Source organism: Arvicanthis niloticus, chromosome 5, assembly GCF_011762505.2.
Source record: "Arvicanthis niloticus isolate mArvNil1 chromosome 5, mArvNil1.pat.X, whole genome shotgun sequence".
NCBI lineage: Eukaryota > Metazoa > Chordata > Mammalia > Rodentia > Muridae > Arvicanthis > Arvicanthis niloticus.
In genome coordinates, this window is record NC_047662.1 from 34,127,432 (window position 1) to 34,151,645 (window position 24,214).

At 50.6% G+C, this 24,214-nt stretch overlaps 1 protein-coding gene across 1 annotated transcript in view; it reads right to left on the bottom strand.

Moving 5' to 3' along the window:
* Positions 1–4,456: 4,456 nt before the first annotated feature.
* Slc2a1 (solute carrier family 2 member 1) overlaps positions 4,457–24,214 on the bottom strand; it is a 28,263-nt gene continuing 8,505 nt past the window's right edge. The window contains exons 2-10 of the mRNA XM_034502011.2: positions 21,133–21,228; positions 9,479–9,639; positions 9,128–9,368; positions 8,477–8,639; positions 8,197–8,384; positions 7,798–7,902; positions 7,300–7,401; positions 5,811–6,014; positions 4,457–5,512 (exon numbers count right to left, since the gene is read on the bottom strand). Of these exons, the coding sequence (XP_034357902.1) occupies positions 5,312–5,512; positions 5,811–6,014; positions 7,300–7,401; positions 7,798–7,902; positions 8,197–8,384; positions 8,477–8,639; positions 9,128–9,368; positions 9,479–9,639; positions 21,133–21,228 (1,461 nt within the window). The 3' untranslated portion in view covers positions 4,457–5,311. The remainder of the gene's footprint in view (positions 5,513–5,810; positions 6,015–7,299; positions 7,402–7,797; positions 7,903–8,196; positions 8,385–8,476; positions 8,640–9,127; positions 9,369–9,478; positions 9,640–21,132; positions 21,229–24,214) is intronic.

The following is a 24,214-nucleotide window of genomic DNA, read 5'->3' on the forward strand; positions in this document are numbered from 1 at the left end:
TAAAGGTAAGCCACCACCAGCATATTTATTCCACTTTAATAGGGCAACAGATGAGGACACTGGGGACCAGAAGTGTAAAGAGACTTCCCCGAGGCGGTGACTCAGCCCAGTGTCGACAGTCTAGAGTCAGCTGCTTCTGACTCCAGTTTCTAAGACAGTGCCTGGTTACTTAACAGTTGAAGGAGTGAACAGATGCCTCACAGAGAAAGTGACAGTTAATTTGGAGCCCTGTGACCACATCACATTGCTGATGTGGAATGCTGTCATCTGAGGAGGGCAGCCATTATCACCCAGGCTTACGGGCATGCACCTCGGCACCTGGCTTAGCCACCACTTTGTCATCCAGAGCAGCTGGGATGACTCACAAGCAGCCCTGGGCTTTCGACCTGGTCACCTTCCCTCATGGAAGAACCAGGTGGGCGGGGTAAGTCTTTAGACGGCCCCCTGAGGTTCCCGCTGCTCTTTCTCCCACCTCCCCCTATGCTGTAGGCAACTTTGCCCCAGTTACGCATGGTCTTGGGAAGATGCTGGAGTTTATAGAAGGTGAAACATTAATTGAAATGGAACTCCATCTGTGAAATTGTGGGCAACTTAACGCACGCTGCGGGGAGAATTCTCAGTGGGGTAGTTGTTTAGAGGTTACCTGTGTCCCTAGAAGTAGGACCAATAAACTCATTGGTCCTCTAAGCTACATTTGGGTGGCATCTCTGTTCTTTCACTGGTTCCCTGTCTGTTTATTCATGTTTATTCATGTCTCCCCAAGAAAAGTTCAGGTAACAATGGAACAAAGGCAGACCAGGAGGGAAAAAAGCTTTGCAAAACTGTTAGATTAAGACAGCTCGGGAGATGTTCCTAGGGAACACTGAATGGTCGGCCTGGCCGGAGCATAGGGCATGGAGCATCTGGTGTGATCTTCAAGAACTACATTTCAGATAAACGTTTTGGCTGTATCACAAGACAGCGTGGAGTATTAAGCCACGTGATAATACGGCAGATGTTGCTTGAGTGAAATCATTGAGTGAATGGAACAGGGTGACCAAATGGACCTGACTCCACCAAAGCAATTTATTCTCTGAACGAGAGGCAGAGGTTAAAATCAGCTGTGACTTAAATTTACCTACCAGCCACTAGTAGGCAGCAGTGTGCCAATGAATGGACAGGCCAGGCCTAGGTTCCCTCACAAGAATGGCCAGATGGGAGTCGGGGACAGTGGGGAGGGATGGGGACGGGGGATGGGGGGGGGGGGGGGAAGTGGTGAGAGGAACATGCAAAAAAAACGTTAATTTAGAGAGTAAGAAAGATGGGAATTCAGATGTGCTCAATGATAAAACTGAATCAAATCTGATATGGGGGAAACCAGCTACTTCCTGATTGAAACTGAGGCCCTTTCTACAGGAGAGAATTCATGTCTGGTGCTGCAAACCCTTCCAAATCCTTGGCTGGAAAGGTCACAGGCACAGGCACGATAGCCTTGCCTTCTAATAACCATGTCTATCCCATATGCTAGCGCCACGGCCAGTCTTAATCAGAGGAGCTTCTTCATGCAGTAGGCAGCAGTAATTGTAGACTCACAACTGGTTAAAGTTGTTCAGCCACTAAGTGGACACCTATAGTGCTCCATCCAAAAAGGTCATGCAAGAAGAGGGTAGAAAGAAAGCAGGAACAGAAGGATCACCACCTGGAGAGTTCTGGAAGGTTGGTTTCTGGACGCGGTGTTGGCTGTGTCACTCTTGAATTCACAGCATAGATTCAGCCATCAGCATCCTCCCAAGGAGGGGGAGAAGGGACCACACTCATCTCCAGGGATCTAGAGGCCATTGATGTTAATGGTTGCTGAAGGATGGATTGATAGTTTCTTCGAGGTGTAGTCATGGGCAAGAAGCCCACACTTATGTAAACAAGCTGTCAGCCATGGTCCTGCAGGCAACTCTAGTGAAACTCATGGATAAGGAAGAGGAGGGGGAGGAAAAGGAAGAAGAGAAGGAAGAGGAGGAGGAGGGGAGGAGGAGGGAGGAGGAAGGGAAGGAGGGGAGGAGAAAGGGAAGGAGGAGGAGGGGAGGAGGAAGAAGGGAGGAGGAGGGGAGGAGGAAGAGGGGAGGAGGGGAGGAGAAAAGGAAGGAGGAGGAGGGGGAGAAGGAGGGGGACGAGGAGGGGGGGAGGGGGGGAGGAGGAGGGGGAGGAGGAGGCCAGGGAGATGGCTCAGCAGGAAGAAGTGCTTGCCACTAAAGCCTGACCACTTGAGTTTGATGCCTGGAGCCTACAGTGGAAAACAAGCTTGCACAAGTTGTCCCCTGACCTCCACACACGGGAGGCATGTATACTCTCTCATTACTACCACCTCCAATATAATGAAATTCTTAAAATTAAAAAAAGAAATTAGATCCAGGCAGTGGTGGCACACGCCTTTAATCCCAGCACTTGGGAGGCAGAGGCAGGTGGATTTCTGAGTTCGAGCCCAGCCTGGGCTACAGTGAGTTCCAGGACAGCCAGGGCTACACAGAGAAACCCTGTCTCAAAAAAACAAAAAAACCCAAAAGAAATTAGAGGGGGACTAGTTGTTAGAGGCAAGGGGCTCAGCAAGAGAGAGTGAAGGGTAACGGTGCAGTGGAAGTGAATATGATCAAAATACATTACATGCATGCATAAAATGCTGTAAGGAGACCCATTATGTATAATATGTGTAGTAAAAAGAAAGATGGGCATTACTCCGAGGAAAAGGGGTACCCAGGAAAGGTTTATAAGGAGAAAGACACGACTAAACTTTATAAGGACCACTACCACGACGAGGAGACTGAAAGGGAGAGGAGGAAGCTATTGCATGATTTGGGGAAAAGGTAAGGGGCCGCCGACACTACTGCAGCTGGACAGTGGACTGGAGAGAGTCGAATGGGGGAGGGGCCATGAATATGCAGTTTTGACAAAAGACAATAGGCATTCTTTCCCTATTAATGAATGCACTCTCTGAATCGACTCTCCTGCCTAAAACTGCATTGGAGGAACTCGGCTTAGGAACTGAGAGTGGGTTTTTGTGCTCCCGTTAAAAGTCTTGACCAGATTCTCTGATGGAAACTGAGGTCTAGAAATGGTTTAGCCTTGCCCCTCCTTGCTCTGGCGAAAGGACCGTAGACTCCTGCAGTGGATGGACAGCATTATGAGGAAAATATAGGCTGCCGCGGACTGCAGATAGTTCCCAGGGAGACTGAGGCAGGGTTGCAGACAAAGTACCAGCTTGTCTAGGAGCTGGTGAAGGGGGAATGGGGGGGGGGTAGGGAGTGGGGGGTGCAGGGAGCAACCCAGGTTGGCTTCCAATCAGGCTTCACCTGATGCCTGACAGGTATGTACCCCCCATCTCAAAGCCCGCCCCCTCGCTAATTGGTGACGTCACTAACCCCGCCCCCACCCGGCACAGCTGAGAGCTGAGTGCGTCCTTGCTGTGTGGCCAGGATGTGGTCATCTCAGCCCATTTGCGCCTGCGCGTCGCAGTGTTTAAGAACAGAGTCTGTTTTTTTCAGCCCTGGCTCCTGAACCTGAAGGCCTTTGGGCCTTAGGCCACCCGTCTTGCCAAGCACCTACTAACAAGCTCCCCACCTGTCCCTATCCTCTGTGTTAACGGACAACTTACTAGGCCTTGCAGGTAGTAAAAGGCTAACAGGCCCATACTTTATCTGGCTTCAATTCAGGCACGGCCCTTCTCAACTTTAATTGGGAACCAGGCCGGGGTTAATTCCTTATACATTCTCTGTAGTTTCCTTTTCTTAAACCCTTTGTCATCCTGAGATTGAGTAGCATTGAGTATGCAGGGGAACTTCCCTTTAGATTTTGTAAGGAGATGTTTTTGTTTTTGACAGGAGAGGAGACCTGAGGCGCTCTACTATAGCTATTTCTGGAGCGCCTAGCTCTGGACTGAATAATGCTCTGAATCCAGACAAATGGGACCACACATGGCCAGTCCCCTCAAGTGCCTCTGAAACTCGGTGAAGGGAGGTTCTCTGGGAGGGACCTGCCTGTTTAGTGCTGCCCAGACACCCTAGACATTCGCTCAGGTGGCCTCTAACCATAGTTTCTGTAGATAGGAAAGCTGCCTTGGATACAAGGCATCGCCGACATTGCGCTGTGACAGCACAGAGCTCATTTTGTTTGGGGGCCAGGGTATGGAGGAGTTGTAAAATATGCTTGTTCCACGTTTTGAAGCCTGTCAGATGAAGATAGAATTCCTATCTCCGCTTTCGAGATAATGCTGAAGCCTGAGCATCGTAGCTCGAATGGTTAGCGATCAGTCTGAAAGGCATGATGGAAAGAAATGCTGACTGGAGTTTTCCTCAGGGTCAGAGGTCATACAGGTTTTTGATTAACAAAAGGGACACTGCCAGGATCCCCAGCCACTGCTATGCTGGCTGCCCTTCTCACCTCCAACCCCACCTAGCTGGCCCCAATCCACAAGCATTTTGAAACCAAGTTTCTAAAAACCAGCCATTTTTATCTGCTTAGGTAAAGTTACAGGAGTTTGTTGGTGTATTTACAAGTGGGTTTGTCCAGATATACTATAACTTAGTGTCTGTATTTAATATTGACAACCAAAAAATATATAAATATCTTCCATCTATACACAGCAGGGCCGGAGTGTCCGTGTCTTCAGCCTCCGAGGTCCTTTCTCATGGTGTTTGTCTGGCCCTCAGTGCACAGGAGACGAGAACCTGGCAGTCCAGCCTGGCCCTTCCCTCTCCTCCCTGCACTCCAGTGCTTCCAACTGGTCTCGCAAGGAAAGATTAATTGAGTGGTTGGGTAGGAAGAGACAGGAATGGGCAAATCCTAAAATGGAGCCGGGACCCCTATGGGTGTCGAGATCCAGGCCTGCGGAAGTGGGTGGCAGCTACCGCCTCCTGCGGTAAAGCCTCCTAGCTCCTAGTTCTGTATTAGTGTGTCCTTGGCCATAGGTCCAGCCCTACAGATTAGCTTGGCAAAGAAGGCATGTGTCTGGACAGGGCGTGGTCCCACCCTCAGGCACTGGGCCAATCAAGGTGAAGACTACAGTGTGGAGATAGGAGAGTGGCTGATAAAAAAAAAAAACAAAATCAGTAATAAAAAAATTATAAAACCTGCTGCTTATCTGAATAGATCTGAGCAGCAGTCTTGCTTTCATTAAAAATTCTGGAGCCATCAAAGTCCTGAATATTCTTCTGGACTTCATTGCTGGCTGAAGAAAGGCGCCCAGGCCCGGCTTGCCTGAGATCTGTCGGTCTCATCTAGCTGCCTGTGCTCCAGAGAGATCCTTGGGGCTGCTGGGAGCGGGCCGGGCCGGGTGTGGGGCTCCTCACACTTGGGAGTCAGCCCCCAGAGGGTGGAAGAGCTCCTCAGGTGTCTTGTCACTTTGGCTGGCTCCCCCCTGCCGGAAGCCTGAAGCGATCTCATCGAAGGTCCTGCCTTTGGTCTCAGGAACTTTGAAGTAGGTGAAGATGAAGAAAAGCACCAGCAGCACCGTGAAGATGATGAAGACATAGGGGCCACACAGTTGCTGGAAAACAGACACACAACACAGTCACCCTCCATCCTAACTAAAAGGACTCTACCTCTGAACCTTCGGTCTGAAGAAGGGATTTGCTACCAGCCTCCCAGGGGTGCTATAAAATCTGAGAGGCTGCTCACAGCTGTCCAGGGACAGGCTTCAGAAATGGCATGAGAACCAAGGGGAGAGCCTGGGCAGTATTCTGCCAGGTGAGCTGGGATTCTGAGCTTGTCTGTCACATGACTCTTGGGCCAGCACATCACATAACATGAAGGCTCCCGATGGCCAGAGACAACACGGCACTCACCTCCACATACTGGAAGCACATGCCCACGATGAAGTTGGAGGTCCAGTTGGAGCAGCCAGCCACAGCAATAGCAGCAGGACGGGGGCCCTGGCTGAACAGCTCAGCCACAATGAACCATGGAATAGGACCAGGGCCTACTTCAAAGAAGGCCACAAAGCCAAAGATGGCCACGATGCTCAGATAGGACATCCAAGGCAGCTGTTCCTGTTGAGGGAGATGGGAGAGGTTAGGGTGTGACAGCTTCTAAGGAGGAAGAGAAGCTGGAAGAGTCTCCAACTGGGCAGAGAGGTCGGCCTGGGGTCATCCTTGGATTTTTCTGTGCAATGCAATGTGATGGTCTGAAGGAAAATCACCACCCCGGGGGGCCCCCTTCCCTGTTTGACTGTTTGGGAAGGGTAGGGGGTGTGGCCTTGTTGGAGGTGTGTCATTCTCAGTAACTACCCCAGTATCACGCCTGCCTGCCTCCTGCCATGCTCGCCAATATTATGGCCCCCAAATAAAATGCTTTCTTTTATAAATTGCCTTGGTAACAGTGTTTTATGCAATTAAGGTGTCTCAGTCTCACAAGGATCTAGTCTATGCCCATCCTCTAGTGCTCTTCAACCCCAGGGTGCTTTTCCTGGTTCTGGTTGGACTCAGGAGAGAAGTGTGTGTGTGTCCACGAGCACGCACATGCATGGTATAGGTCACAGTGGATTAGTGATGGGCTGGGGACCAGCTGACCTAAAGGTCAATTCTTAGCTTTATTCCTTATCCATTGGGACACATTTGAGTAAAATGTGAAATGCTTCAAAATCTGAAGCTTTTTGAGCTGGTCACATGATTCCAGAAGGGAAAATCCCATCTGACCATGTTTGATGTCAGCCAAAATATAGACAAAAATAAAAATATAGACAAAATAAAAGTACCATTTAAATTTGCCACCAGCCTATGTGTGGAAGGCACATATGAAACAAATCAATTCTACTTTTAGGCTTCAGTCCAAATCTGAAAGCGGCTCATTCAACAGTGCAGATATTCACGAATCTGGCTGAGCACTTCCGAGAAGCTTAAGCTGTAAAAACTAACAGCACGGTTCTTACTTTGGAGAATGGAAACAGGTATTTGTGTACCTCTGTGGCATTAAGGGGACCACTATACTACTGAGGGCTGCTCTGGAGGTGAATTGAGGCTATGAAGGCTCTGCAAGGGTCAGCTTTAAGCTGAGGCTCTTCCATATGGAGATGAAAGCTTGGGTCTCTATATGCAGGAACTCCCCAGGCAGGGAAGAGAAAGATCAGGATGGGAGGAGACAACCTGAGAAGCCGAAGGTCAGACCCCATTCCAGAGGCACACCAACATGGCCCAACCTAGGCTGAGTGCAACATGTGCATTTTGGGATCTAAATCTAGGTGAAATCTATACCATGCCTCCTTGCACATGCCCAGTGTGTCTAAATCCAGGTCCCCACTCTACCTTGTGCTGGGCCTTCCCGGGTACAGCCACTCACCAACAAGGCTAGGGCAATGGTCATGAGTACAGCACAGCCTGCCATGCCAGCCAGGCCAATGAGGTGCAGGGTCCGCCTTCCAGCTCGCTCTACGACGAACAGCTATGGGCAAGGAGAAAGACATGTCCTCTCTGCCTGGTGCCTCTTGGAGACACCTGCCCAGAGGCTCACCTCAATAGCTAAAAACAAGGCAATACATTCACTAGTGGAGGAAACACCTTTCCCCAGCAGGCTGAAGCTTGGGGCCTTGTAGGGACTGAGGAAGGAATATGCCTTCTGAGTCCAACTGTACCGGGGAGATCAGAGAGCTAATGCATACTGGCTGTGACCTTGGGAGAGCACTTGCCTTCCCACCTCCCTGGGCGTCTGTCAGCTGAATGGTATGATTGATGAGCCTCCCAAGTCTACTGACATGAAGTCTGACTCCCACAACAGGCTGCCATTCTGTCCTGATGCCCTGAACTGTACCCTCACCTGCTGAGCAAAAGCAGGACTTACCGACACCACAGTGAAGGCCGTGTTGACGATGCCAGAGCCGATGGTGGCATACACAGGCTGCTGCACACCTGCCTTCTCGAAGATACTGGTTGAGTAGTAGAACACCTGCCAGAAAGGGAGACTGTTGGAGATCCTCCATGCTTATGGTCTTTTCTGTCCTCTGTTCTAGTTACTAGTGGGTGTGGGAACCAAGGTGAATAAGTGTGTGTGTGTGTGTATGTGGTGAGATGAACACTTCCTAGGCAGGTGGGTACTGCTGCAGGTTCTGGCTCCACAGGTACACAACTTTGTGTACCCGTGGGCAGAACTTACTCATAATTCCCCTCGGGACTCACTCATGGTGCACACTTGAGCCTGGACTTGGCTGGGGCCGCAGGAAGGGGTAGGTGGGGTACTCACAGCATTGATGCCCGACAGCTGCTGGGACAGCTGCAGCACCACAGCGATGAGGATGGGCTGGCGGTAGGCGGGTGAGCGGAACAGCTCCAAGATGGTGACCTTCTTCTCCCGCATCATCTGCCGACCCTCTTCTTTCATCTCCTGCAGGTCTCGGGTCACATCGGCTGTCCCTCGAAGCTTCTTCAGCACTGGTGGGATCAGAGGGAAGGTGGGATGGCTCAGAGTGGGGAAAAGGCCTGAGCTCAGGGGGGCAAGGAGGAGGGCAGGGCCCAGCCCGTACCACTCTTGGCCCGGTTCTCCTCGTTACGATTGATGAGCAGGAAGCGGGGGCTCTCGGGGCAGAAAGGCAACAGGATACACTGTAGCAGGGCTGGGATGAAGATGACACTGAGCAGCAGAGGCCACAAGTCTGCATTGCCCATGATGGAGTCTAAGCCAAACACCTGGACAAAGAAACCGGGGACTGTGAGTGCCCTGCCTTGCCCTGGCCCTACTCCAGTATCCATCCCAGCCACCAAGCGGGCCTTCTCTGCCCACAGGCTGCTGGGGGAGGGAAGGACCTCTCTGACCCTGTTCCCTCTTCTGCAAACCCAGCTCCAATGATAAAAGAACCAGAGACAAAGCCACATATGAGTGTGTCCCGCACAGCATGTGGGTTTCTGCTCTGGCTGTAGGGTTAAAGGACGGAGGAACCCCTGCGAGAGGAGGTGCCACATTCACGAAGGCTTCTAGGCCTGGAAGTGAAGGCCAAGGGCTCTTGCTATAGGCTGGTGGGTCTGGGGGTCATGTGTGCTCTGGGATCTGCCCACCATGAGGCTGTCCTAGGCAGGGCTGGGTAGAACGGCTCCGCTCCGCTCCGCTCGACTGTGACCAGAGGGCTAGAGCTGTGGGCACAGGGAGTGCTGGGCAGGTAGACCCAGAACTGGCTTACCTGGGCAATAAGGATGCCAACGACGATGCCCAGCTGGTGCAGTGTGCCTAGGGCTCCACGAAGAGCTGTGGGTGACACCTCTCCCACATACATGGGCACAAAGCCAGTGGTCAGGCCACAGTACACTCCAATGATGAAGCGGCCCAGGATCAGCATCTCAAAGGACTTGCCCAGTTTGGAGAAGCCCATAAGCACAGCAGACAAAAAGGCCAACAGGTTCATCATCAGCATGGAGTTCCGCCTGGAGGGGGATGGGTCACACAGGTCAGCCAGCTCCCAGGGCCCCAGAACTAACTCCCGGGCAGGATGACTTGGGCTTCCCAAGGCAGGGCTGAAGCCTTTCCTGCTTACCTGCCAAAGCGATTAACAAAGAGGCCTACACAGGAGGAACCAATCATGCCCCCGACAGAGAAGATGGCCACGGAGAGAGACCAGAGCGTGGTAAGTGTGGTGGATGGGATGGGCTCTCCATAGCGGTGATTCCATGTCTGATTGTAGAACTCCTCAATTACCTGCAGGGAGAAGAGCCTGGGTAGGTGTGGCCACTTCACCTCAGATGCCAGGGCTTGGCTTTGCTGCAAACTCACTGTGTTCTCCAGTCAGCTCCCTTCTTCACTTTATATAGGTTCAGTTTCCCTAGGTGAAAGAGACTGGGCTCTCCCCCTCTCCTAGGGTGTTCAAGACTCTCTGGGGAAGATGGCCAAGGATGACAGAGACAGTTTGGGCACAGAGCAGGAAGGTACAGGGAAAAAAATGCTTCTGTCCAACTGCCCCCTTTCAGATGGCTCCTAGCATACTCTAGGCCACAGCTGTAGGCACTGGGCCCTATCCCAACCCCCTGCTGGGGAGGAAGCACAGCTGGACAGACAGGTTATGCCATTCTGAGAGCCTGTAGGAAGTGTGCACTCACTGACTCTGCAGTTTGAGCCTACAGGACTAAAGGACACGCTCTAAGGCTCACTGTCACTTCTGTCTCCCAGGCCCAGCTCCTCTGTGGCTGGCTGGAAATGCTACCTGAAGGAACCACGGCCTCCTTTCCTTTACAGGTGCTCAGCTGGTTTGTTCAGGGAAAGGCCTTAGGCAAGGAAGTGGTTCCAGGAACTGGAGAATCTGTCCTAGCGTGGACTTGCTCACTAGCCCTGCCCCCACACCAGAGGGCCTAACCTGGTGCCAAGGGCACCAAGGGCCATGGGCAGGTGGCACTGGTTCTGACACACCACACTGTCAGGCAACACTGACAACACCCAGTGCCACAGGCCTAGCCAGACCCACCCAGCACACATGTAGCCACGGACAGGCCCAAGTACACACAGGGAAACAACTTTCTGGGTCCACACCCTGATGTGACACCACATAGCTTTTATTTCACTTCACTTTTTTTTCCCTTTGAAACAGGAGTCTCAGGAGCTCAACCCTCCTGCCTCACCCCCTTGAATGTTAGAATCACAGATGTGAGTGACCATGCCTGGATCATATTGTCCTCACAAAGTTCTGGGTTTCAGCAGTCACAACCCCTCCTCCACCCTGATCACCTGCAGCTCTTACTTGATTTCCACACCTCCCCAGGTGCACAGTGCAAGCTCCTGTGCGGGAGGGGGGGGGGAGGAACAGCACTTGCTCTCTTCAGTCTCCTCAGAACCATTCTGGATCCAGCCCTGACTCTAAACACAGAGTATGGCAGCCCACTGCTCTGCTCTGCCACTATGGTTTATATGTCAAATCCAGAGACAGACAGAGCCAGGAGTTAGAACAGATTGATTGGGAAAAGGTGACCTAAACACATACTATATACAGAATAAGCACCTGCTGTACATAGGGAAGCCAGAACGTGCAGGGGTTAGAAGCTAGTTCTAAATGGAAAAGCAATTAAGTTCTGATCCCAGGTCACTCCTTTATACCCAGCTGACTGCGCATGTCACTGTGAGCAGCTGTGGGCGCCAACCTCTTCTCTAGAGCCGCCTTTGGTTTCACAGGTCAAGCATCACTTAAAGGGGCCCACTCTGAGAAATGTGTTATTAGGTGATTCCACTGTACAAACATCAGAGTGCATTTGAAATAAAACTAAATGGTGTGGGTCCTTCAGGGCTTTTGATGCAATTAAGGGATGGCAAACCTGAGACACGCCAGGATGCCGCCATGTAACCCAGAAGGGTATTTTAGGGCAGGCTGTTCTAGTATATACAAGGAACTCACTGTGAAAGAATGAAAAAAAAAATAGACCCAATAAACTAATAATGGCTACTTCTATTACCATTTTATAATTTAAAAATTTCATTTTAAATTATGTGTATATCTGTATGTGGGTATGTGCGCCTGAGTGCAGGTGCTCATGTAGGCCTGAAGGGGCGTCAGATCCCCGGGACTGGAGGCATAGGAAGTTGGTAGGCACCTGGCATGGGTAGTAGAACTAACCTAGGTTCTCTGCAACAGCAATCGTGCTCTGCACCACTGAGCCATCCCTCCAGCCCCATTGTCATCACCATATATGGTATTGTTATTTGAACATGACTGTGTGTGCTAAACATTGTCTCTATTGTAGTGAAGACTAAACTTGGGGTCCTGGGTACACTAGGCAAGGGCTCTAGTGCTCGCCTGTTTAGCCCTGTGCTAAACTTTTATGACTGGCAGCATAGTGGGTACGTTTACAGACCTATGAGTAATGTTGTTATGCCAATGTTGCTAGATCACAGGGCTATTTTCTACATGGCTTTGCTTTGAGGTGCTGGGGATAAACTCAGGGCCTTGCACACACTGGTCATATGCTCTACCACTGAGCTACTTTCCAGCTGTTATGGTATTACAGGATGGCCATTCTGCACATAACGTCTGTCACTGAAAGGTCTTTATGTAGCACATGACTGCTTCCTCTACAGTGCTAGAAGAAAATTGAGGAAACATACTTATGGCCACTACCACATGGTACTGGACCCAGTTCAGTGAAAACCACTGTCAAAGTCTGACTACACTTTCTTGCCATAATTCAACATCAAGGGTCATGGCCCATTAATCCAGCCTCTGCTCCAAGGGCCATCTTCCAGTTTACCTCCCTTCCCTGTGTCACTCCTGCCTCTGAGATCCAACCCAGAGATTTCCAGACTCCTGGGAGTTTGTCCTTCCTGAGGTAAGGGGCCAGAGCCAGTGGTAGGGTACCTTGAGTCATCAAAGGGTCTTAGGCTCTCTTCCTAGAAAACCTTAGTCCTACAGGGGTCAGAGACTGGGCCAAGTCCGACAAACAAAACAAAGTGCTTGTGTTCTTCAGGGATATACACCCCAAAGAGCTGCTGGAATGGCAAAGCCCGGTTTATCAGGCTCTGCAGGACAAGCTGTTCTGAATAAGGAGCTGCAGAGATAAAAAATGCTTCTTCAGGGCCCAGAACTGGGAACTGGGTCTCTTTCCCTTTGGTTGTTCAGGGTTACCAAGCAGACCCACAAGCAGAATTGAAGGGAAATAGGGGCCTTGTAGGAAAAATACTCATAACACATAAAAATGTTTTGAGGCAGGGTCTCTCTATGTAGAGCTGGCGGTACTGAAATTCCCTATGTAGACACCAGGCTGTCCTTGAACAGAGATCTGCTTGCCCCTGCCTCCCAAGTACTTGGGACTAAAGGGCGTGCACCACAACAACTGATTAAAAAATACTTTGTTGAAGTCAGTTAATGGAGCTTATTTGAACTGTGTGCAAATGGTAGACTTGTGCAGAAAGTAACTCAGTTAAGACTTAAGCTCCCTACATGAACTTAAAGGTGAGTACCTAGCTCTTTTTCCTACAGCTCAGGGCTTTAGCTCTCTCACCGTGCAACCTTAGAAGCAGCTAAGCGGTGAGGTGCTCCCAAGCCCTCCCACATCCAGGGAAGTTGCTGGCTTGGCTTGTCAGCAGTGAACCAAAGCTCACACTCTCCCAGCTCCTCTATGCTGCTAAGCCTCTCTGCTGAGCATGAAGAAGCTTGGGCAGCCAGCTTCCTATATTGTAATAGCAGCCCCTCACTCGGGGACAGCACAAGCTGAGCAATGGGCTTTCCAGTCCTGCTGCTCTGGGAGACTCCGTTTGTAAGGTCCATATTGGGCTCCAAGCTGACACTGGCTCAGGAAAGACAGAGCAGCCCCAGAGAACACTAAGAATTCTCTATAGCGAAAAGTTCTAGGGTCACCTGTTCCATCCAGCTACTGCCCTCAGCATCCGTTTGGGAGAAGGGTGTTCCGCAGGAACAGAGTGCCTGCTGACCACTCCCCTCACAGGACCCCATGAAGCAGCCTTCTCAGCCCAGGCTTATGATTGGGGTGAGGAGCAGTAGCTGCCTGTCCCTTGTGCCAATCGCAAGCCCAAGTGCTATCCCTGATGCTGCCACTATGCCCACCCTGTGTTCTGTGTCCTGTGTTCTGTTGTATTTCACGATGCCTTTACAAGGGTAATGAACTAGCACAGTCCTCCACTCCTCCTTGTAGGAAACAATTGAAGCAAACTGATCTGGACCAGTACTGGGCAACAGTTTAGGGTAAACAGGGCTAGAGCCAGATGACTCTCCCTTGCTTTTCACATAATCCTTTTCAAATGTAAAACCACAGGGCTGGAGAGGTGGCTCAGCACTTACTTCTCTTGCAGAAGACACAGGCTCTGTTCCCAGCATCCAATGGCAGCTCACAACCACCTGCCATACCAATTCTAGGGATCTGATGCTCTTTTTGAGCCTCCATGAGCACGTGGTGCAGACTTGTATACAGTCCGGACACCCTCCAAACATCAAAACAAAACAAAACGTGAGACTATTTCTCCATGGGTCCATGCTGATGAGATAGGGAAGGGTCTCATCAGTTGAAAGACCTGTCATAGAGTTGGCCTGTCATGAGGGCTGACATCTGAGAGATGCTCTGTTAGCAGAGGGGCACTCAGGCTTCCTTGACCACTCATGGAAAGCACATTGGCTCTGTGCAGCTGAGGTCCCTGGGCTGGAACAATTTGGAGAAAAAAAAAAAAAAGCTATTCCTCACAGCCTGCTCCCTAGAGTTGGGGGAGCTGGGGGAGCTGCACATGCCCAGGAGCATCTTGGAAATCCCAAGGTTGCGGCTCTACCAGGCCCAGGAACTGTGTGTAAGGATGCCTGCTCTCTACAGAGGAAGTACTCACTTCCTCTCTGTGGTGTCTGTAAGGGACGTGTGGCAGAACATGTAGCCTGTTCACAGAATAAGCCGTTATTGATGTCACTTTTGCTCCCCAGGAGAGATGCCACCTTTCAGAGAGAAGCAAGTGGGGGCTCAGGTATGACTCGACTGTAGAGTGCTCACTTAGCACACCAGAACCTAATGTTCAAGTCTCAGAACAGCAAAAACAATCAAAATGTAAAAAATACCTGAACTACAGAGGAGCATCTGAGACAGGGTTTCCAGCTTACATTGCCAGGGACATATGGACTATATGGGGCAAGACGAACCTGAAGGAACTGGGGGCTTGACTCAGAAACCCTAATGGTTCTGTGGCCCACCAAGAGCAGAAGTCCTGGGCTTATAGGTTTTTGATAAGTGGCTTCCCACCTCTCGAGTGGGAGCTCCCTGTTGTGGGGAGCCTGCAAGGGTAAGTGATCCAGAGCTGTGAGAGGAGAAACATTCATATAAGGCTAAGTCTGAAGCCACATATAGCCTCTTTTTTCACTTGCTTTTCTTTCAACGCTTTTAAAATGTGAAAGGCCACACCCGGTACTTACTGGCTAGCTGGCTTGGCCACCCTGCTGACCAAATCTAGGATTTAAGGCTGCTGCAGAGAAGTATGTTTGGGGACCTCTGGCTCCTCACAGTAACCATCCTTGGATATTCTACCTCCAGGCCTGAATCTTCTCTCGCATACCAGCAATGATCCCCTCAGATCTTTCCCCATGTTCTGTGGGGATATGGCCCTTCTTATAGGCCCACTGCCTTCCCGCTCCCTTACAAAGAGGAAAGGGTCGAGTTGTCCAGCAGTCTCTCAGCCTGGTCTTGACCCATACTACCAGCCTCTCATCTTTCCCAGATTGCTAGCCCCCGAACCCCTCTTCCCCTCAGATGTCTCAAAGCTCAGATGTCTCTGGAACAATGCAGCCACACCTGAGGGTCAGCTGTAAACTGAGGGCAGATGTTGCAGGTGGGGCTGGTCATAGTTCCACCCACTGCACCCCGAGGCCTCCTCTGAGACCTGGGAGGAAGAGGCTCAGGTTAAAGCTGAGAGCAGCAACACACAATGAAGGATGCTTCAGAGGATCTAGAACTAGTCTTCTTCCTCACCAAGGACAGGCCTCTCTGCCCTGACTAGTGGTCCCTTCCCTGCTCTGCAGCCTGGAGGAGCTTCTCACACAGACACAGAGCTTCACCTTGCTGTGGCAGTCCAGCAGCCAGGGCCACCTCAGCCCTCAGGATGAAGTTTCTTCAGCAGCGCGCTGACTCACATCCTCTGGGCAGATAGTAACACCCACGTCTCACACTGCTCTTTCCTTCTGGTTGATCACCTTTCAGGGAATGCAGTTCCCCTCTGGGAAGTCCCCCTGGCCAGCACCCCTCCTCCATCAAAGTCATGTCTACAATGCCTGCTGGCATCCTACTGAATACAGGAGAGCCCATCACAATAAATACCAAAGGGCTGTCCAGTGCAAAGTACACATGGTGCTAAGGTTGAAAAACATTGTTAGGGTCAACTGCCTGCCACCTCTGCCCTACTGTGGCCATCCATGTTTCTATGGCCGTCTTCGGACAGCTCACGAGAAGATTCTATGATCTAGATCAGATCAGACGTCAACACAGCTGCTGGGTGCAAGGAACAAGAGGGGCTTGAAATGACGGGCCGTGACGACGTGAGGGTGTGAGAGATTGCACAACTGTTGTGTGTTGTGTGGGAAGTTCCTGACCAGACTTGACTCAGCTCTGAGCTCAGAGCACAGTGGGCCAGTAGTGTGACAAATGTGAGCAAGGGTCCAGAGGCAGAGGCAGGGGGAGGGAGGGGCAGAGGCAGGGAGGGAAAAGGAGGCAAAGAGAAAGGGAATATCCACCCCCATTGCTCAGTGGTTGAGCACAGAGCATAGACCAGAACCAGACTCACTGGATTTAAACTCCAGCTCTGCTGTGTCCTTGGTGTAGTTTCTTCACATCTCTGTGCTTGTTTCTTACTAAGAGAGGTTATGGGGCCTACTTAGTGAGGTTATCATGAGAACAACTAAATGAGCACCTTTAAGACACTTAGCTGGAAGGGTTCATGGTAGTGGGCTGCACTAAGGCTGTTGGTATCCCCAGAGAGATAAGAGGCAGGTCTCAAGCTTAGAGTCAACGTATGGGAAGCAGGTCCAACTGGGGTCATTTCTGTCACTTAGGGCAAGACCTCACTTCCTCTGCAGACCAGGAGCCTCCCTTGTCAAACAAGAAGGGCTGAGCTACCATCAGGCCCCTCCCAACAGCCTCTGGGTTTCAGAGGTGCCTCTTTCTCAGGGTTGCTTGGTCCTGCCTCATATCAAACGAAGGGAGGCACTGTATAGGTCAGCCCAGAGTAGTAACCAGGGTATCCCTGTGCAGTTCTGCCTCCCTCTATGGCCAGGCTTACCTTTTCCACCCTGACTTGTGGTGAGCAGGCCCAGAGCCCACACCCATCCCCTCCCCTCCCACCCCAGCTCAGCCTTTCACTCGCCAGCCAACTCTGCTTTCCTCATCCACAGAAAGGAAGATAGTCTTGTGTGCCAGGCTTACAAGGAAGGTGCAGGGAGAGGAGGTAATCTGAGGGCAGGTGCAATATAAACATTTAAGATAATATCATGATTAATTACCATTTCCGGCAGAAGCCTTCAGGCCTGTTTTATGGCAAAGAACAAATTCCCAGTGAAATGTCTGCTCACTGTGGGCAAAGGTACTTCAAGAGCTCAGCCACCCAGCCTCACTCCCTCAGAGAAGTACTTAGAACAGAGAGCCCAGGCGGATGGACAGATTCCACATCAGGAGAGCCCTTTCCATGACACTTTTTGCTTGGGCATCTGACCTCCTTGCTGCCAAACCCTTCATCCTGTCTTTGCTGCTGCTGCTCTCCCCAAACCTTTCCTCTTTTGACATCTGTGGGCTCTACCAGCTGGGAACATAAATATTTGTAAGAAAACTGCATCTGTGCTGACCATGGACAGACTGTTTTGCCTTTAATTCCTAAACAATACAGGAAGTCCAGCAACTTCTGACAACAGTGCTTATGTGGTTTCAGATGCAGGTGACATGGGACAGTGAGGAGGGCTGTGCACAGGCTTGGGCAGTGCTGGGCTACATTCCGTGTGGGGTCTTGAGTGTCCAGACTAGTTTTCAGGGGGGTGAGGGGGGATATGGGAGGATCCTGGAAGAACCCCTCACAGATCCCACACACTCTAAGAGGTCTCCCTCATCATCCACTCTAGATGGGGTGACCTTAGAAGACTGTGTTGAGGTCACAGCCACACCTCCTTGCTGCAGAGGGCAGGGTCTGACATGACAGACTCGGTGCTGGATAAGCGCTTGTTGTTGATAGCCAGTGCTGCCATAATTGAATCGCGCCTTCCTTGGGCAATGGATTAAATCTTATCCTGGCACGGCGTCCACTCTGTGCTATACTATCTGAGCCACATGTTCTAGGGTCCTACTCTTGCTACTTCCATCCTTTCCTCATAATAAATGGAAAAACCCAGGCAGGCTTGTGAGAAGTGTCCGCAAAATGGACAAACTGGCTCGGGAATGGGAATGTCACTTTATCACGGTCACTCTCAAGTCTGACTCCTGAGAGGACCTTTGGACAGGTGTCTCTCATATGAGTATGAGAATATGGATTCTCTCATAATATCCAGTTCACTGGCTAGGCTTTCTGTGTGGCTTACCTGTCCTGTTGTGCTGACACAACAGGTAGCAGTTTTGGTCATCCTCATCCCAGCCCTGGCCTCCCACTGTTTTTTTTACCAGCTAGGAAGCCTCCAAGGCAGACAAACTTATTCCAGCTTTGCTTGTCCCTCTGTGTCAGGAGCAGTTTCCCAGGCTCCTGCCCAACACAGTTTGCCTCATAAACTTACCTCCACAACATGTTTATAAAAGAAATTTGGAATAAAAACAAAAAATCCCAACACAAACAACAACCTTACACAAGCCATCCAGCCACTAGGACCTCTTCTCTCTTCTCTACCAAGTCTACTCTTTCTCCCTTTCCCTCTTCAAACTAATGCAAGGAGACTTCTTTACGCACTGCCCACCTAACTGCTCTTTGCAGCCACAAAGCCACCATCACTTCCACACTAAGCAGTGTGGGGGTGACCAGTCCAGTTTATGCTCTGGGTATCTGCTTCTTTACTGCTGAGTGGAGCCCACTACTACGACAAGCGCTGCTCCCAGTACAAGGACACACTGGAGAACAAGCTTGAAAAAGACCCTCATCCTTCAAGACCTCAGGTCTTCCTTTCACCTTGGGAAGTCCCCATTTCTGGGTTCTCTACTTTATACTGGCTTTTTTGAAACAGGATCTTACGTAGACCACACTGGCCTCAGACTTGCTATGTAGCCAAGGTTCTAGAATAGAACTCCAGAGCCTCTTGCCTCCACTTCTTAACCCCACCAGGATTCTAGGTATGCACCACCATGCCCTGCATTTGTCTGGTTCTAGATGTCAGCTTCTCTTCCTAGGGTCCATTCCATCTGTCACTGGGAATGTCCAAGAGCTGACCTTTGCTCTCTTGACTTCACAGATCTTCCCCATGCCCATGTGGATAGCAGTGATCATCACTCACTCACTCTCCAGCCTGCGTACGTTTCGAAACCACTCAGATCTGTGAGCACCTCTACATTACCTCCAAAGGTGGCCAACAACCTGATTCCTGCCCACCTCACGCCTACAGACTAATTCCTGCCACCTTGCATCTACTAGTTCCTCCCCTGAGCCAGACATGTAAAAGCCATTTTTGAATCCTCCCTCCTGTCCTCATACTGAACTTTGACTGAATTACACTCATTTGTGTATGGGGAACGGTACGTGTGTGTTTTGGCATGTATGTGGTGATCAGGACAGCTTGTAGGGATCTGTTCTTGTCTTCTACCATATGGGCCCTGGGGACTAAACCCAGGCTGTCAGGCTTGGTGGCAGGCATCTTGGACTCTGATCCATCTCTCCAGCAGCCAGCATTTGTTCTTTTTTTTTTCCATGAAACTCGGGCAGAGTCACACGGGGAAAACAGGATTCGAACTGGGGGAGAGAGCAGAGGGCACGGGCTCGCCCTCTGCAGGCAGCTACCTTAGCCGCTGCGCCACCACTGGCTTGCTGCAGCATTTGTTCTTATGACATTAGTCCCGGAGTGTCTGACCCCAGCTCACACTCTCAGATTCATCCCACTACTCCAGGTGGCATTAATTCCAAGATGCAGACCTGATCAGGCCTATCCTCCTCCATGGGTTCAAAGGTCCTCATGATGCCCACCTTCCACCTACCCATCTGGCTGTGCCATGACAAGCTGGGGGCTGGCTATGGTGTAGATCCAAGCTACTCATGCACAGACTACAGTGGTCCAGGTCTGGCTTGCTGTGAACTCCCCCCCAGCTTCCCTTCTCCCCCAGCCTACCTGCCTGACAGGCTGCAATACTCATCCCTCACAGAGGATGTGGCTCTCTGCTAGCTGGGCACCTTACTGCCTCTCCTGAAGGTCCCTCTGACCTGCCTTTAGAGCCCTAGTTATGTCATTAGCTCACTGTGACCACAGTTACAACAGTGCTTAACCCACTGCTTCTCAGCTTTGGCTACCCCTCAGCAACAGTTAAGGAGCTTCCTCTGCATCTGAAACCAGAATCTGGGTGTCCAGGAACCCTCAATCTTGTCTTACAGACTCCATGTGCAGATTCCCAAAAAGAGTTGGCTGCAAATGACACACCTTGGTGGGAGCTATTCTGAGCACTTAGTCAAAACAGGGTTTGGGATTTGTTCCACGCATGGGTTCACAGTTGCCATGTTAGATCCTGGAAAAATCCCATCAGGGCTGCCGCAGCTCACCATGACTCAGCAGCCAAGCCTGCCTAGGGACTTGCTCCCCAGCACCAGGCGTGGCCCTATGGCCAGGCTCCGCCCACTTGGAAGAAGCCCAGCTCTGATTCCACACAGTCTAGTGCCCTGGCTGTGCCCCTGGTCCTGAAAGGCACTCACACTCACTGTCTAGTCTCATCAGCCTGGGTAGTGAGCATGGTCTTGACAGGAGGCCTGTCTACTTCCACTCCATGATCCCGGTGAGCGTGTGAATTGTTAAAGGACAAGAGTGTGGATCAGGAAGGCAGCCCCAGGCTATGGAAACAAAGAGCTTGGCTGGGAGGCCACCATTCAGCAGTACATGACCTTGCCTACAGGTCATTTCATCAGCCTGAGTCTATAAAATAGAAATCACCACCCAACATCATAAACACACGCAAATGCCTAATGTGAAGGAGGGGCTGTGACTGTCTCCATTTCTGTTCCTTCCTCTTCTCTCAGAATAAGTAGGTGATTGCCAGAGTGCTTTCCAGTCTAAAAACCCAGAGAGCAAGTGGGGGCAGATCTAAGACGTGCAATGGGGAGAAGGAAGCCAGACCTCGAGCTCCTGCAGCACCTCAGGACAAGATGCCGTGTTTGCTTAAATTGACCTGGGACTTCCAGGGGACAGGAAGCAGTTCCAGTCTGGAACTAGACTATGCTGTATGTAGACGGCATGTGAGAACATAAAGACTGCACGACAGGGTGGCACTGACGAAGGTTCCTCTTCTCTGACCATTTTCCCCACTGCCTGCCCGCTTGCCCAGCAGCAGGTGGAGGTCTCAGAAGCCCCAAATACTATATAAATGAAATCCTGCTATACTGAAGAGTGTGTCTATGCTGCTTGGGAAACTAGCCAAGATGGCCTACCACAATAGCACTATTCCATGGCCCTGGGATTCCAGAATTCCAGCTGGGAGGGAAGATGTTCAGTTGGTGTCAATGACTGACACTGAGGTGGCACCATGAGTGTGTGTGGGTGTTGGTATATATGGGGAGTGGCGGAGCACTTACCTTCTGGGGGGCGTTGATGACACCAGTGTTATAGCCAAACTGCAGGGATCCGAGCACTGCCCCTCCCACGGCCAACATGAGGCGGCCCGTCACCTTCTGCAGAGGAAGAAACCACAGGGTTACAGGCATGTCTGGGCCCGGAGTACTACAGAACAAAGTCAATGCTGGCAGGTTCCCATGTTCAGATATGCCTAGCCTGACTCCTGGCAACACACCTGTCCTTCTCCCAGGAAACCTGGCTACTTCCTGGCCTCAGGTGCCCAAACCTGCCCAGTTGACTTCTAGACTTCTCTGAGGGGAGAGCAATCAGGCTTTTCTTTACAAAGTTAGAGAGGCTTTGGTTTTCCAAGGTCTCACTACCCAGGTAGGAGTGATGCTTACGTTTCAGATGGCCCACACTGTGGGAAGATGAGGAACCAACCTTCCTTGCCTCACCAGGGAGAACAAAATGAATAAAAGAGACAGTGCAGATGGGAAAGAAAGGCTCTGGATTTGAAGCCAAGGGCAATGGACTGAGTCTAGCCAATGCAAACTCTAGCAGGCTAGCTGGGTCTCCCTGCCCCACTGCCTCCCCACCCTCCATGTGCTTATCTGCAAAATGGGAACAGTCATGTTGCTCAGCGCTGGAGACATGACCCTGTCCTCTAGCCTTTCCACCCTTCACTGGGGAGAAAACAAAGTTCTTGAGAGCCCAGAGCAAGAGATCAAAGTTCCAATCTACTCAGGGGTCTGTAGCAATGTCAGGTTCAGAACTCAGGGCCCTGGAGTCTTCCTTCATTCTGTGCTCTTCACACCAATGACCCCACTCCTACCCCCAGCAAACCATGAGCTTTCATTTCAGGGTGAATTGTACCAGATAACACACCATCCAGAAATATGACTCCAAAAGTACATGACCCGAAGTGACTAAGTGCTAAACCAAAGAGTTCCTAAGGGGCAAAGAGTTGAAGGCAGGAATAAGGGATGAGGCCAGCAGGTGAAAAGCCAGTGAAGTGTCTACCCAAACAGATAAAAGTTAGGGACTCTCTCCAGCTCTTCAAATGGGGAAGCCAAGAAATGTAACTCGAGGCAGACCCTTAACAGGCTGTGGGAAAAATAGAGCTGGGGACTTATGCCAAACCAAAAGAAATAGAACAGCCATCTACGGATGCAGAACACCTACATGGCACTGGGCTGGACACTGCGGGTCCAGGAGGAAGCATAGGATCAGGAGCCCTGTGAGACTCTAGGGCAGTGGGGGATAGTCTTAGCTGGGCTTCAGCCTTGTTTGAGTGTCTGGGCCTGTCTCCCCACAGTACCCAGAAGCAGCATTGACTTCTAGATTGTTAGATAGAGTGGGTGTAGCCCTTAAGCAGACTTGTTCCTAGGTCTTCTCATTTTCTAGAAGCCTGGAGGACAAGGATTGCCAAAGCTATAGTTCTCACATGTAAGTCTGAGAAAGAGGAAGGCCTGTGTCACACTCACAATGTTGGGGCCTGCCTTCTAATGGTCTGTCTGTTTCTCCTTGGCTGACCTTCAAATCCATCCTTTACTATGAGGCTTCCCTCCAGCTCCCATCCTCTGTCAACTCAATCAACAGGCATGGCCTCAAATCTCCTGTCTCCCAGTGCTCTAGGGAGCCTCCACACCCAGGGCTGCCGGGTGAGTGGGCAGGGAGCATATGACAAGATTCTGAGGAGCCACAGCCAAGCCAAGGGTCATCAGGTGACCACTGGGACTTAAGAGGCTGTGGTAAACATCAGTGGCAGGGCTCAATGGTGACAGCTGAGCCCCACCATATGCTGGGCTATCTGCTAAGTGACATGCTCAGGGTTGTTCAGGTGTGATACTTATGGTATGCAAATATGCGTATTTCTAGTACACATTAGAAGAGAAAATAAATTGGCACACACCTATGATTTAGTGAGCTGTGGCATAGCAGTACTGGAATATGTAAAGGGTGTATCTGAATGCATTGGTTTGGGGCATTCTCCAAGATACAAGGACAAGTTTAAAGCAAGCTTCATCAGTATTCATATAGAATGCCACCTTTGATATAAAAAAAATTGGAAGAATATGAATAACCACTTAAAAGAATGTAGTAAAAATGACAATGAAGGTCGTGTATGGTGATGCACGAGTTAATCCCAACACTTGGAAAGCAGAGGCAAGCAAATCTGAGTTCAGGACCAGCTTGGTCTAGGTAATAATGAACACTGAGGGTCCTGGGTGGCCAGCAAGAGGCAGGTCAAAAGGAGACTTTATTTTAGATCCTTTTGTGGGTTCTTGAGTTCTGAACTCAATACTCAGCCACAATGAATTTTTATAAATCAATTATTTCATATTACTTATAATAAAGCTATTTAATAAAAAGAGAAAAATAATATAGACTTGTCAAAACACTATGCCGGTAGAGCCGAGTAGAGCTACTGCAATGGGGGGGAGGGGGGGAGCACTGCGACAGCGGGCTGTTTCACACTGAGTCTGGTTCTGATGTCAAAGCTCCTTAGGCCTGTGTCTTCCATAAGGCCCTATTCAATAGCCAGGGATTGAAGAGGGAACAGCTGGGAAACAAAGACAAACCCCTTTCAAAGGGGATTTGCCATGGGCAGGTCAAAGTCTAACTTTACTGGAGAAGACCTGCCTAATGTCAAGGAGATAGCTAGTAGTCAAGTGAGCACTGGTGGGGAGTCAGACCCAGTGACTACCCATAGGTGTGGACTTCAGGAGAGGTGCTTGGGGAACTGAGGAAGCCCTGGAGGGATCGCCTTGGGGGGCGATCAAAACTCAACTCCTAGTAGGTGACTTTGAAATCAGCTCAAAGGACACGAGAACGCAGTCTGCCAACTGGGAAAGCAGTGGCAGGACCACATTCCAGGTAGACAGAACAGTATGTACAGTGGTAGAAACAGGATGGCTGGTACAGCCAGGTTAAGAAAATGAGGCTTAGCCTGGCTCAGTACAGCTGCAGGGGAGGAATGGAACTCCTGCCCCAGCCCTCTCCCCAGACCACAGCACCCTATTTACCACACTTGATCACTGCTGACTTACACTTAAGGGGAATAAGGCTGAGACACAGCCCACTAGTTCCCTTTACCTTGTA